The sequence below is a fragment of the Saccopteryx leptura genome, chromosome 1 (genome assembly GCF_036850995.1).
Source record: "Saccopteryx leptura isolate mSacLep1 chromosome 1, mSacLep1_pri_phased_curated, whole genome shotgun sequence".
Taxonomy (NCBI): Eukaryota; Metazoa; Chordata; class Mammalia; order Chiroptera; family Emballonuridae; genus Saccopteryx; species Saccopteryx leptura.
In genome coordinates this window covers 20,584,822-20,598,813 of record NC_089503.1, presented here as the reverse complement: position 1 = coordinate 20,598,813, position 13,992 = coordinate 20,584,822, and the positions used below count along the sequence as shown (strand labels likewise).

General features: G+C 43.2%; 1 protein-coding gene across 5 annotated transcripts in view; it reads left to right on the top strand.

The window, feature by feature from the left end:
• The window catches only part of TTC17 (tetratricopeptide repeat domain 17), a 116,733-nt gene that overhangs the window by 99,863 nt on the left and 2,878 nt on the right, over positions 1-13,992 (top strand). For all 5 annotated transcript variants that reach the window (XM_066363014.1, XM_066362987.1, XM_066362996.1 and 2 more), the window contains 4 exons: positions 368-527; positions 1,369-1,452; positions 11,311-11,430; positions 13,762-13,905. In XM_066363014.1, the coding sequence (XP_066219111.1) occupies positions 368-527; positions 1,369-1,452; positions 11,311-11,430; positions 13,762-13,905 (508 nt within the window). The remainder of the gene's footprint in view (positions 1-367; positions 528-1,368; positions 1,453-11,310; positions 11,431-13,761; positions 13,906-13,992) is intronic.

Sequence of the window (13,992 nt, the reverse complement as noted above, 5' to 3'; positions counted from 1 at the left end):
GGTTTAAAACTTCTCCAGTGAAGGACAGTAGCCAGCGGAGTGAGCAAATCAGACGCCATGGTCCCTAGAAAGGGCCCTCTTAGCTGGTTGGGAAAATCACAGAGTTCAGTTAGATCCCAACACTGCTCCTTTGATCCAGGATATGATCCTGATTCATACATTCAACAGACAGTGAACGCCAGGCACTGGAGTCCTCACGCCTGTTTGAGAGATCAGACGAGGGAACTTCCGAGGCCTCTTCCAGTCGGAGGTTCTGTGGTTCCAGACAGTTCTAATAACACATTGAAGTTATGATCAGCTGATTATTAATACTCTTCCCCACCCACTCAGATTTCCCGTGGCTAATGCGGTCATCTCCATTTTTCAGCATCACAGAACACATAGACTTCGCCACTCCAATCCAGCAGCCAGCAATGGAGCCTGTTTGCAACGGCAACCTCCCCACCAGCATGCACACCCTGGACCACTTGCATGGGGTTGCCAACCGCGCCAGCCTACACTACACAGGCGAGAGTCAGTTAATAGAGGTGGGTGTTGGTGGTATTCAGCTTGTCTGTAGTCTTTAGCGCCACAGTTTTGGTGCAACGGATAGCAGAAAGCACGAAGGCCAGGCTGTGGGGTTCTTTTTGCCTATTTCAGTGGCTTTAGGCTAAGCCTAATTTCTTTCAGACCCTGGAGCTGAGCTTATGCTTTCTTTTAATGTCCAGGAAATTTTAATTCTGATTCAGTCTTTGAGGTGGGTAGCATTCTGCTTGCTATCAGAGACTATTACAAGAATTATTTGGGGTGGCTAATTCTTCTGTTGGCATTCTAGAAAAGGAAAGAAGGGAGGTCAGACCCAGAACATACCTAGCAAAGAATATACCAAGTAGAATTGGGAAAACATGACACGAATGTCCAACAATGGAGAATTTGTTACATAAATGTTGGTATAGATGTTAGATAATACACAGTAGATTCACTAGAAAGATGTATAGGAATATATTCATGGTATGAAGAAATGTTCAGAATATATTATGAGAAAATGGTGACAATATTCAGTGTGATCCCGTAAATAATAGGTGTATACATAGAAAAGTCTGAAAGATACATCAAGATATTAACAGTTGTGTCTGGTGACAAGATTACAAACAGTTTCTATTCATTCTGTTTTCTAATGTTGCTATAATGAATGTGTTTTACATGTCTGTCATTTTTGTTTGCTGAGAGAGGAGTAAAGGGAAGACATAACAGCTTTAAATGTGTCTTCCATAAAATGCCTTACCAGCAGGACCACCAGTTGCACTCCAGAGAAATATCTTGCTTTTGAGGGATAGTGCCCACTTCAGCATCACTCCTCTGACCTACCGTCTCCCTTCCCATTCCCAGGTGATACAAAATCTTGGCAAAGACCACTATCCGCCACAGTCACTTGAACAGATTGGCACACGAATTGCCAAAGTGTTGGAAAAGGTAAGTCGCCCTGTAGGGAAGCTGGCACTGTTGCCCACCTTCCGACTTTCCCAGAGTGCCACTTAGTGGCGCTCACCTCCTCTGTGAGCTGTTTGCACGTGGCCACTAAAGGGATAACGTGAAATAACCCCACACACTGTTCCAGTCCCTTTTCCGTTGCTTTCCCCATCCCTTGGTTAGTATTTTTTGCTTCTTTGCTTACCTTCTGCGGTGAACCCGACCTAATCAGTTTTCTGTTCTTGACTCCGGCGTGGGTGTGTAGAGGTTGTGGTGTTCTGGTGGGAAAGAATATTTGGTATTGCAGAGTGAGGATGGGAAGTACCTCTTTAAATAAACTGCTCACAGAAATAAGGGGGTATTGTATCGCTTCCTATTCATTTGGAAATATCCCCTCATTTTTGTGAGCAGTGTATCTTTCTCTCTTGAAATCACGAAACAAAACGTGTGCAAAATTTCTTTTTCATACTGAGAGTCTCTAAGACTACTACTCATCTGCCTCTGTGTGATATTTATGTAGAGAGGAGGGGTTTTTACCCTAAAATTAATTACGTTATGGCTCCATACCTCTCCTCTTTACTCTTATAATAGTGAAGAACTTAGCGATTAAGAGACTCAGCTCAGCTTCGGCTCTGACCTGGCAGTAAGGTGGGGATGTGAGAGTCACGGCCGGTTAAAGCAGAGGAAGTGGAAGGCACGCAGCAGTCACTGTTCCTCGTCAGTCCTGGACACATGTCACCATTTCCCCCAGTTCCAGAATGGGACTATTTCTGGCAGTTGAGAACATTTCCTTTTCTAACCCTGCAAGTAGCTTGAAAGCATTTTCTCTAAATTCTGTTTGAAAACTACTCAGTTCCTTGTTTAGTTCTCTCTCTCTATACCGTGTTATATGTGATTTTTAAAAAACCACCTATCGCTCTCTGCATCCTTCCTGAAAGTTCCTCATCAAGTCCACACTGTGGTGGCTCGTTTTCCTGTGCTGCAGGGTGCAGCCTCACTGTTTGCTTTGCCAGTAGACAATGAAGCCGCCTTTCTGGCGTCGGACAGTGAGGTCCTCAGAGCTCATCCAGCCTCTTCTAATCCTGGGGCCACTCTTTTAGCAAATATCTACAACCTGTTCCCAAAATGATGCCACATGTTTAAACTTTGTTATGGCAACACTCCCTTGATACCAACTACTATTTCAGTTATCTGTTTCTGCCTAAAAAACCAACTCCAAAATTTACTGGCTTAAAACAAAATTTTTATTTGCTCAAAATTCTGCAGTGTCAGTTGAGCGCAGCTGGACATTTCTTCTGGTCTCGTTTGGCGTCGTGCATGCAACTCCAGACACGCAGAGCCTCCCCAAGGGCTGACCTCCCGCGCGAGCTTTACGCACGCACGAGCCTGGCGCCCCAGCCGAGTGGCTGGAGTGGCCCGGCCACAGCTGGGTGTGTCCTCTCCCCAGGTGGCCGCCCCAGCAGCGCAGCTGGGCCTTTTCCCAGTGTGGCTCGGGGCCCTCCCAGAGCCTGACCAGGCACTGGGCAGCACCACTCTGTCCAGGGAAGTGCCAGGCCGGCTCAGTGTCGAGGGCAAGGAGATGTCCTCCATCCGCTCGTTGTGACAAAGACCGTGGGGCGCACGCGCCCATCTCGAATCTACCAGTTCCCTTCAGAGGAGCAGTGAGGCTGAGGGGTCCCCAGCAGCCGTGACGAACACCAGGAGCCCACGTACAACCTCTTCAAAGCCGGAAGAAATGAACAACATGCCTAGAATTCTATACCATCAAAAACATCCCCCAGATATTAAGATGGAAAGAAGATGTGTTCAAACCAACAGAAATCCAGAGAATTTGGCACCAGTAGGCCTGCCCTGAAATGAGCAGTAAAGGGAGTTCTTCAGGAAGTGGTCCCAGATAGGAATGTGAGCACGCAGGAGGGAGCGAGAGCGCTGGAAAGGGAAAGGGAAGTGCACGGCGATGTACAGAGTACGAGCCGCGGCAGAGCCCTGAGCAGCCGCATCCGGTGTGCTGACGTGGCTGCTGGTCGCTGCAACACACGGTGGGAGGGTGTGGATGGAGGTTAGGAGTCCTGAGGTTTCATTAGTGTTGGCCAACTAGTAATATTAGTCGTTTGTGTTGGACTGTCATAAGTAGGGATGCACATTTTAAGCTGTAGTCTAACTACTAAAAATGGGTTTAAAATGTAATTTAATTGAAGGAAAGTGGGATAATGTAAAACATTTGATTAATTCAGAGAAAGTCAAACGCACAGGCGCATAAAAATAGGACACAGTAAAAACAGAGCCAAGAATATCAGTAATTAAGTACAAAAAGGTTATATAATTGAAGCATTTTCTATGGAATAGATTTTTTTAAATCTAACCCTATATTGCTTATATGGAAACACTTTAAATATTAAAGTGTTTAAAGGGTACAGAGGGTTAAAAGTACAACAGTGGAGAATATTACACTAGACAATAAGAAAACAAGTATAGCTACAGTCTTGTTAGAAACGATGAGCTTTGAAGCAGGAAGCATTACTAGAGTGAGAGGGGTAAAATGAAAGGTGGCTAATGGTGGCCGCTAGGGATGATACCGAGCGTCGGAACGCTCCTAACTGCTAGCAGGTGTCTGGCATGGCACGTCATTTTGGAAAACAGTTTGGTCGTCTGTTGAAAGTTAAGCATATTATGACCCAGTAATTTTGCTGCTAGGTGTTTATTAAAGATATATGGAAACACACATCCACAAAATTCTTTTTTTTTTTAAATGTACATAACAGATTTATTCATAGTAGGTAAAATACCTGGAAACAGATGCCCATTATTAGAAGAATGGATAAACAATGGTATAGTTATATGATGGATACTATTCAGCAAGAAAGATCCAACATACATATTGATGAATCTCAAAAATACACTAATAAAAGATGTTGGGCCTGACCAGGCAGTGGCGCAGTGGATAGAGCATTGGACTGGGATGCGGAGGACCCAGGTTCGAGACCCTGAGGTTGCCAGCTCATCTGGAATGAGCAAAAAAAAAAAAAGCTCACCAGCTTGGACCCAAGGTCCCTGGTCCCTGGCTTGAACAAGGGGTTACTCAGTCTGCTGAAGGCCCGCAGTCATGGCACATATGAGAAAGCAATCAATGAACAACTAAAGTGCCACAACGAAAAACTGATGATTGATGCTTCTTATCTCTCTCCCTTCCTGTCTGTCTGTTTCTGTTTTTTTTCTCTGAGTCTCTCTGTCGAAGGAAGGAAGGAAGGAAGGAAGGGAGGGAGGGAGGGAGGGAGGGAGGGAGGGAGGGAGGGAGGAAGGAAGGAAGGAAGGAAGGAAGGAAGGAAGGAAGGAAGGAAGGAAGGAAGGAAGGAAGGAAGGAAGGAAGGAGAAAGAAAGAGAGAAGATCTGTGATTGCTTTGTGGGGGGAAAGGGTTAACTGGGAAGCATTTTTAAAGGACTTTCCAAATAATTAGAAGTTTTCTGTCTTTAATTGTCAAAACTAAATGTTACATTTAAGAGCTGAGCATTGCCTGACCTGTGGTGGCGCAGTGGATAAAGCGTCGACCTGGAAATGCTGAGGTCGCTGGTTCGAAACCCTGGGCTTGCCTGGTCAAGACACATATGGGAGTTGATGCTTCCTGTTCCTCCCCCCTTCTCTCTCTCTCTCTCTCCCCTCTCTATAATGAATAAATAAAATCTTTAAAAAAAAAAAAAAAAGAGCTGAGCATTTCTCTCTGTGTTAATTATACCTGTATTTTTTTAGTGAAGGTTAAATAAATAATTTACACCACCAAAAACTGATAGATGTACGTGTAATCAACAGACTTGCACTACAAGTCACTAGAGGGATTTGTTTAGACCGCAGGAAAACCATCCCAGATGGAAACTCAGAAATACAGGAAAAAATGAAGACCAGCAGAGAAGATAAATATTAACTATAAAAGAGCATGCCTATACTAAATAATGAAAGTAGTGTTTTCTGAGGTTAAAATTCATGACAACAATAATACAAAAAGCAGAAGGGAGCTGCATGGACCATCAAGGTAGTCTTAGGTCCAGTTAGACATTTCACTCTACTATCGGCCTCACTTGGGATGTACTTCAAAGGATAGTGGGTAGGAAACTACAACCGCACCAGGTGTGTACCTCCCTAGACATGGGAAACTGGACAGCACACCTAGACAAAGACATTATGAGAAAGAAAACTGTAGGTTAATCTCACTCATGAATTTAGGTATCAAAACCATAAGCAAAATACTAACAGACTGAATCCAATGGCATTTTTTTTTAAGATGCACCTTCACCAAGTTGGGTTTATCCCAGAAATGCAAAAATGGTTTAACTATTGAAAAATCTTAAATTACATTCACCAAGTTAAAGAAGAAAGATTATGAAATCATTTCAGTAGATTGCATTTGATAAAATTCAGTACCGCCTGACCTGTGGTGGCGCAGTAGATAAAGCGTCGACCTGGAAATGCTGAGGTCGCCGGTTCAAAACCCTGGGCTTGCCTGGTCAAGGCACATATGGGAGTTGATGCTTCCTGCTCCTCCCCCCTTCTCTCTCCCTGTCTCTCTCTCCTCTAAAAAAAAGAAAAAAGAAAAATTCAGTACCGTTTATGACATAAAACTAATACAAATTAGAATAGACAAAAGAAAAGAAATAAGAAAATAGACAATGAATTCCTTAATCTGATGAAAAGAATAAACAAAACATCTACATCAAAGATGATTGTTAATGGGGGAAATCAGGAAAAAGATTGCCCGCTTCTTTTCAACCTTATACTGAGAGTCCTGGCAAGTAAAACCAAGTAAAAGAAGTTAATGGCATAAGTAGTAGGAAGAAAAAAAATACATTCAGAAATGATATGATTATCTACATAGCAAACCCAAAAGAATCTACAAATTGTTAGAAATAACATTTTTAACTATAAAAATAAATTATACCTCTATACAGCAGCAAAATAATATTAAGAAAGTAATTTTTAAAAAAATTTGCATTGATAGAAAAATATAAAGTTCCCAGTTATAAATCTAACAAAACAAAATTGTAAGATCTGTGTGTAGAAAGTGATAAAACCTATTGAAAGTCATTTTAAAAGACCTAAATTAACAGGTTTATAATGTTCGTGGATAAAAAGACACACATAAACATGTCTGCTTTCCCCAATTTGTTTTATAGAGTCATTGCTATTATAATAATAATTTTTTAAAGGCATTTTTGTGGCACTTGAAAAGCAGATCTTGCCCCTGGCCAGTTGGCTCAGTGGTAGAGTGTTAGCCAGGCATGTGGATGTTCTGGGCTAGATTCCTGGTCAGGGCACACAGGAAAGGTACCCATCTGCCTCTCCACCCCTCCTCTCTCTCTCTCTCTCTCTCTCTTTCACTCTCTCTTTCTCTCTTCCTCTCTCTCTTCCTCCTGCATCCATGGCTCGATTGGAGCAAGTTGGCCCTGAGTACTGAGGATGGCTTCATGGCTACCACCTCAGGTGTTAAGAAGAGCTTCGTTGCTAAGCAACAGCAACACCCCCCCCCCTAGTGGGCTTGCCTGGTGGATCTCAGTCAGAGTGCATGCAAGAGTCTGTCTCTCTGCCTCCCCTCCTCTCACTGAGTAAAGAAAAAAGAAAAGCAGATCTTTACATTTATATGGAAACGTAACAAATAGACATGACACTCTTGAAAAGAAGAATAAGGTTGTAAGAATTGCCATACTTTTATGAAAAATTATAAAATAAGACATTATGCCGTTTGCTCAAGAATAAACCAAACTCACTAGTGGAACTAAATAGAAAGCCCAGGACAGACTCATAAAACAACTGCAGAAGATGAATGGGAAGAGGAGGCCCATTGAAGAGGCTGTGCTGGAGCAATTGCTTAGTTATCTTCAATCTTGACCTTACATCTGACACAAAAAAATCAATTCTGTGTGAATTAAGGACTCGGGTATCAAAAACTAAACTTGAAGAATTAGAGTAAAATATGGGAGATGTTCTCTGTGGCCTTGGAGTACAGAACAATTTTTTTAAAAAAATAATAAAAGCATTAAATATAAAGAAAATGTTCAAGTACATTAAGTTTAAATTTTTTTAATTAAAGATGTTTTTAAATTAAGCAGATAAGCCAGAGTAAGAGAAATGATAGATAACACATTTAACCTACAAGGATTAGTATGTAAAACATAGAAATAAAATGAGAAAATAAAACAAAAATGCATAAAAGATATTAACAGACATTTCATGGAAGAAAGAGCTATATGTATGTGTGTGTGTGTGTGTGTGTGTGTGTGTGTGTGTGTGTGTGTGTATGACCATAAACACAAGAAACAGTTCTCAATGTCATTTCTAATCAAGAAGTGCAATAGAAGACCCCTAATGATAATACCAAGGATTAGAAAGGAAATTGATTGAGGGGTACTTTTAAACATTGCTGATAGGATTGTGAAACATCACAACTCCTTAAGGAAACATTTGGCATTCTCCTGTTATTTGGATATTTGCATATCCTATGACCCAGTAATTTCACTCCTAGGTATTCTAGACTACAGAAACAAAACTCTTTGTGCATTTATATGCAACAGTAGACTTAAAAACAGGAAATAACTCAAAGCCCGCATCTACAGAATATGAATAAACACATTATAGTATATTCCCTTGATGGACATTTAATTGTGCAGCGAGGAAATTGAACTAAAGCTCCATAGAACAACGTGGATGAATCTTGGAAGTAGTGTGTTGAGTAAAAACCCCAAGACCCAGTAGACTGCTTACAGGTATTACACCATTTTTATACTGCCCAGAAAGAGGTTAACTAAATATATTATTGAGCAAATAGATATGTGTGTGAGTGATAGAATGGTGTTTGAACAGTGGATGTACCTCTGGAGAAAAGGCCAGAGGCTGGCATAGTGTAAGAGCATAAAGGCAGATGCAAGTTCATTCTTTGATAGATAGGATGGCAGTTTCTGGGATATCCATTATTTTGTGTTTTACAGCGTAAGTATATTTTATATGGTTACATATTTGTTATATATAATTGAATAAATGTGTTCTTTTATATGTGTCAAATATTGACATTAAAGAAAGATGATTTTATTTCTTCAAGAAAGAATCCTTTAGGGAAGCTAGTCAAGGGATCAAGTCACTAAGAAGGAAGAACCAGTCAGGCTAACTTCAGATTTTTTTTTTTTCCTGTATTTTTCTGAAGCCGGAAACGGGGAGAGACAGTCAGACAGACTCCCGCATGCGCCCGACCGGGATCCACCCGGGACGCCCACCAGGGGGCGACGCTCTGCCCACCAGGGGGAGATGCTCTGCCCCTCCGAGGCGTCGCTCTGTTGCAGCCAGAGCCACTCTAGCGCCTGGGGCAGAGGCCGAGGAGCCATCCCCAGCGCCCGGGCCATCTTTGCACCAGTGGAGCCTCGGCTGCGGGAGGGGAAGAGAGAGACAGAGAGGAAGGAGAGGGGGAGGGGTGGAGAAGCAGATGGTTATTTCTCCTGTGTGCCCTGGCCGGGAATCGAACCAGGGACTTATGCACACCAGGCCGATGCTCTACCACTGAGCCAACCGGCCAGGGCTAACTTCAGATTTCTCTGCATCAGCTGTCCACGCCAAGAGGCAGTGGAGCAACACCAACCTATTATTCAGGGAAAGAAAGGACGAGCCACAACTTCACATCGAGCCAGCTGTCCTCAGGTGAAGGCTGCAGACGGAAAGTTTTGAACATAAACAACTATATTCGTTGCCTAGGGCTGCCAGAACAAAATACCACAATAGAAATTTTTTTCTCACAATTCCAGGGGCTATAATACCAAGACTCAGATGCCAGGAGGCTTGGTTGCCTCTGAGTCCTCTCTCCTGGGCTTGCAAATGTCGGTGTTCCTGCTGCCTCCTCCCATGGGCATCCCGTTGTACACGTGACCCTGGCATGTCATCTCTTTTTGTTTCTATAAACCCTTTAGATTGGATCAGAATGCCATATACATGGCCTCATTTTAACTCAATTACATCTTTAAAGCTCTTACCTCCAAATACAAGTTACATTCTGAGGCACTAGTACCAGAAGTTGTGACCTCAAACATGAATTTGGGGGGAACACATGTCAGCTCATAACAACCTCAAAGAATGTTGTTTCTGTGAACTCTTCTTAAGGAAACTGCTAGACAATGGCCTTCAGCCAACCAAGAGATGACCGGGGAGCCCTCACAAAAGTTCTTGTCAGTGGTCAGTGAGTATATTTAACTGTAGAACCAGTACAGAAACAGGTGGGCAATAAGGTGGTAGGACAAAGTATAAATTCTATATGCCCTGACAGTGAAGAATGATAAAATTACCAAAAATATAAAAAATAAATAAAAAGACTAGAAAAAAGAAATAAGTGAAGAACCATGGTAAGTTTTCTGATGGCCTCATCCGAAATTGCTGGAAATTAGAGATAGTCTATCCATCGGACAAATGAAATAGCTAGGAAAATCCAAAACTAGCCCTAAACAAGTCCTAGAATTTTGTCTGTGGTAAAGGCAGCATCTTAGTGGGGGAAGAGATGAATTATTCATTGACTATTATTGTCACAACTTAGTAGCCATCTGGAAAAAAATAAAATTGAAGCCATATTACTTATACCAAGTTGAATTTCAAATGGATCAAATTTTAATATGAAAAAGTAAACTATAAAAGTTTTGTAAAATGTCTTGATAACCTTGAAGTTAGCAAGACCTTTCCAACTACAACTTGAAATCCAGAAGTCATTGGAGATAAAGAAACTGAACTGTATAGAAATTGAAAGTCCAGAGGTGAACTTCAGAAAACTGAGGGAATGTATCAGTAATTCATATCACAGGCAATGGACTCATCTTCCTAATATAGAGAGAGCTTTTTCAAATAAGACAAAAACTTCCCAGAAAAATTAAAAAAATATATAAGAACAGATACTATAAAGAAAAATACAAGAGGACCTCAAGCACAAAATGGTGACCAGCTCCTCCCAGGAAGCAGGGGCACTCATAGAGTTCAGTGGGAGGTTAAATTGTTACAATCCTGTGGAGGACAATGTGGTGATACCCATCAGAATGACAAGTGTGTATCCCCTTGACATAGCATTCTGCACCTGAAAATGGAGCCTACAAATGCAAAAATTACACCTGACAGGTTTTTTTGTGCAGCATTATTTGTAATAGTAAAAACTGGGGAAGAGAGGGATATTCATTAACAAGAATCTAATAAATAATGGTACAGCCATACAACGAAATACACAGTTCATAACAAAAGAACAAGGCTTTCCACACATTGATGGAAAAAGATCTCCAAGTTGTATTGTTTAGTGAAAAAAAGGAAAATGCAGGTGACTAGTACCTCTTATGTAAGTAATAAGTAATGGAAAAAGAGTGGGAGTATAAGTCTGTATTCATAATTACTTGTATAAAGCAGAAAATCCTAGAAGATTACATAAGAAACTAAAAATATGTTTACTGATACACAATAAAGACAGGAGGGAGACTTTTCACTGTGTAACTTTGTACAATTCCCAGTTTTTGAAACATGTAGGTAAGTTTCCTGTTCAAAAAGTTAAGCAAATTTTAAATTAGGAAGAACATGGACATGAAATACAGTTCTGCCGTTTAGTAGTTGAGTAGATTTGGACCAGTACTCAGCCTCTCTGAATCGTAGTGTTCCCATCTATAAAACGCTGAAGTATATAGTGGGAGCAGGCTCCTGAGATCGTTACTAGGATTAATGAAGGGTGAATGTAAGGGACCTAGCAGCGTGCCGGCCCCTAGTAACTGTTCAGTTAAATGGTTATTAGCTCGTGCTACTGTTCTTAATCTCGGTAGTAAGTGAATATGTTATTTAAGAGTCACCAGCTTGAGCTGACCGTTCCCTCGTAGAACCAGACGTCCTGGGTCCTCTCCAGCATGGCGGCCCTCTACTGGAGAGTGAGAGGCCAAGGGAAGAAGGCCATCGACTGCCTCCGCCAGGCCCTCCACTACTCCCCACACCACGCCAAGGTGAGTGGGGCTCAGAGCGGGGAGTCTCCGGCCCTTGGTCCTTTCCAGTGGCCAATGGTTTGTTCTGAGATTTTCACTTACTCGGCCAGTAAAATGGCGGAAGACTAGCACGGGGCGGAAGAACCTGCCACCGTCCGCCTGGCACCCGCAAGCCTGCTAGTTGTATGCTCATTCGCGGCTTCTCCACCTCAGCGAGGGGGAACATGGGAGGAGGCTGTCAGGTCACTGTGAGAGATTACATCACTTTTACATTTATTTATTGGTTTCAGAGAGAGAGGAAAGGGGGAGAGACAGAGACAGAAACGGAAATATCTGTCTGTTTTGGTATGTGCCCTGACAGGGAATCGAACCGGCAACCTTCGTGTGTTGGGATGATGCTCTAACCCCATGGTCGGCAAACCGCGGCTCGCGAGGCACATGCAGCTCTTTGGCCCCTTGAGTGTGGCTCTTCCACAAAATACCACGTGCAGGTGCTACCTTGATAAGGAATGTACCTACCTATGTAGTTTAAATTTAAACACTTTGGCTCTCGAAAGAAATTTCAATCATTGTACTGTTGATATTTGGCTCTGTTGAGTAATGAGTTTGCCGACCACTGCTCTAACCAACCAAACCATCAGGCCAGGGTGCGATTACATCATTTAGTACCCTTCTGCTGTGTGTAATCAGAGCCACCCAACACAGCGAATACACTGGCCCAGGCAGGCCACCACCCTGGAAGTCCTGGACGCAGCTGAACCCCTGGGCCTGGAGGCCTGTTGTGCTTGTTTCGCTTGCGCTCCTGACTTAAGCTTGCTTCCAGACAGAAAGAAAAGTAAATTTCCATTTCTTCATGTGTATCAGCCAGTTCCTGTTCTTTGTCTTCACCTCTTACACAAACACAAAACAGTACACCCTTGTAACATCAATCTTTTCAAAAAAGCCTGTTATTGTTATGCAAATGTACAATGGGGGGGACATAGACAGGGACAGACAGAAGGGGAGAGAGATGAGAAGCATCAGCTCATAGTTGTGGTACTTTTAGTTCATTGACTGATGTCTCATATATGCCTTGATCAGGGGCAGGGGCGGGCGGCTACAGCTGAGCCAGCAACTCCTTGCTCAAGCCAGTGACCTTGGGCTCAAGCCAGCGACCTTGGGCTCAAGCCAGCAACCCCACACTCAGGCTGGTGAGCCCGTGCTCAGGCCAGTAACCTGGGTTTTTGTACCTGGGTCCTTAGCATCCCAGATCAATGCTCTATCCACTGCGCCACCACCAGGTCAGGCAAGAATGTACAGTTTTTTAACAGTACATGAGGTCTGCATTAATCTCCAGATCTCATACTTCCTCCAGACTTGGCTCCAAACTTGACATACAGTTGATGTCTTTGTTCATAAGGGCAGTACAGGGAGGGGGGGGCGGGTTCAGTCTCTGCTGTCACACATTGCCGAGTTCAAACACAGCTCTGCCTCAGACTAGCTTTGTTGTGATTTGAGGCAAGTTATTGAACCTTTATGACCTCATATACTGTTATGCACTCTTATGGGTGTCCAGTTGGGATGAGGATGAGTCCTTCCCCCAGTCTTTATTTCTTCTGTGTCTCCTATAAAACCCAGTACAATGTGATAACAGTTGCTCAGGTAATACATTTAAAGGGATTATTTGTGATGATATAATGTTGCCACCTGTTGAACCCATCCTTCACTGCTCTTTCCTGCCAGGTGGCAGGGCAGGGCCAAAGCTCTAGATTGATGGTCAGAGAGCTTTTTCTGCAAAAAGCCAAACAGTGGCAGGCCAGACAGCCTGTGTTGCAACCACACAGTTCTGCCATGGTAACATAAACCAGCCACAGAAATACGTAAAGGAACGGGGATGTTTGGGCTCCGATAAAATGTTACCAAAACAGGCAGCCAGCTGGATGTGGCCTGTGGGCCACATCTGCCAGCCCCTGCTTCAGGTGATGCTGTGGTCTTTGCAGAAAATACTTTTGCTCCATGACAGCATGTGGCCTGTGGACAGGTGTCAGTCCATTAGCTATTACCAAGCTGAAACGAGACTGCACCAGAGTGTCAACCAACAACTTCACTCAGCGGAGTGTTTACTCAGCTGACATTTTTAATGTTTTATTTGTGTTTACTTGAGGCAAGACGTTCTTGGTGGAAGAACTAATGCGTTGGTTTATATTCTGGTTAGCCTGCCCCAGACCAGTAGCAAACAGCTGGCCAGCACATAGGTTACCCTGCATCATTTACCGGGAAAGACCAACTGTATTACTTATGATCACGATAACCAGGAACAGAAGCTCACAAAGCAGTGTTCTTCCCTCCTCACCATCCTCCTTCCACTCCCAGGACGTGCCCCTGATTAGCCTGGCCAACATCTTGCACAATGCCAAGCTCTGGAACGACGCCATCGTGGTGGCCAACATGGCCGTGGAGATCGCGCCCCACTTCGCTGTGAACCACTTCACCCTGGGCAACGTTTACGTGGCAATGGTGAGGCTGGCGTGGAGCAGGGCGCACCGAGTCCGCGCTGCCCCTCAGAGCAGCATCTTCTTTGATTTCAAAATGTATTTGACTATG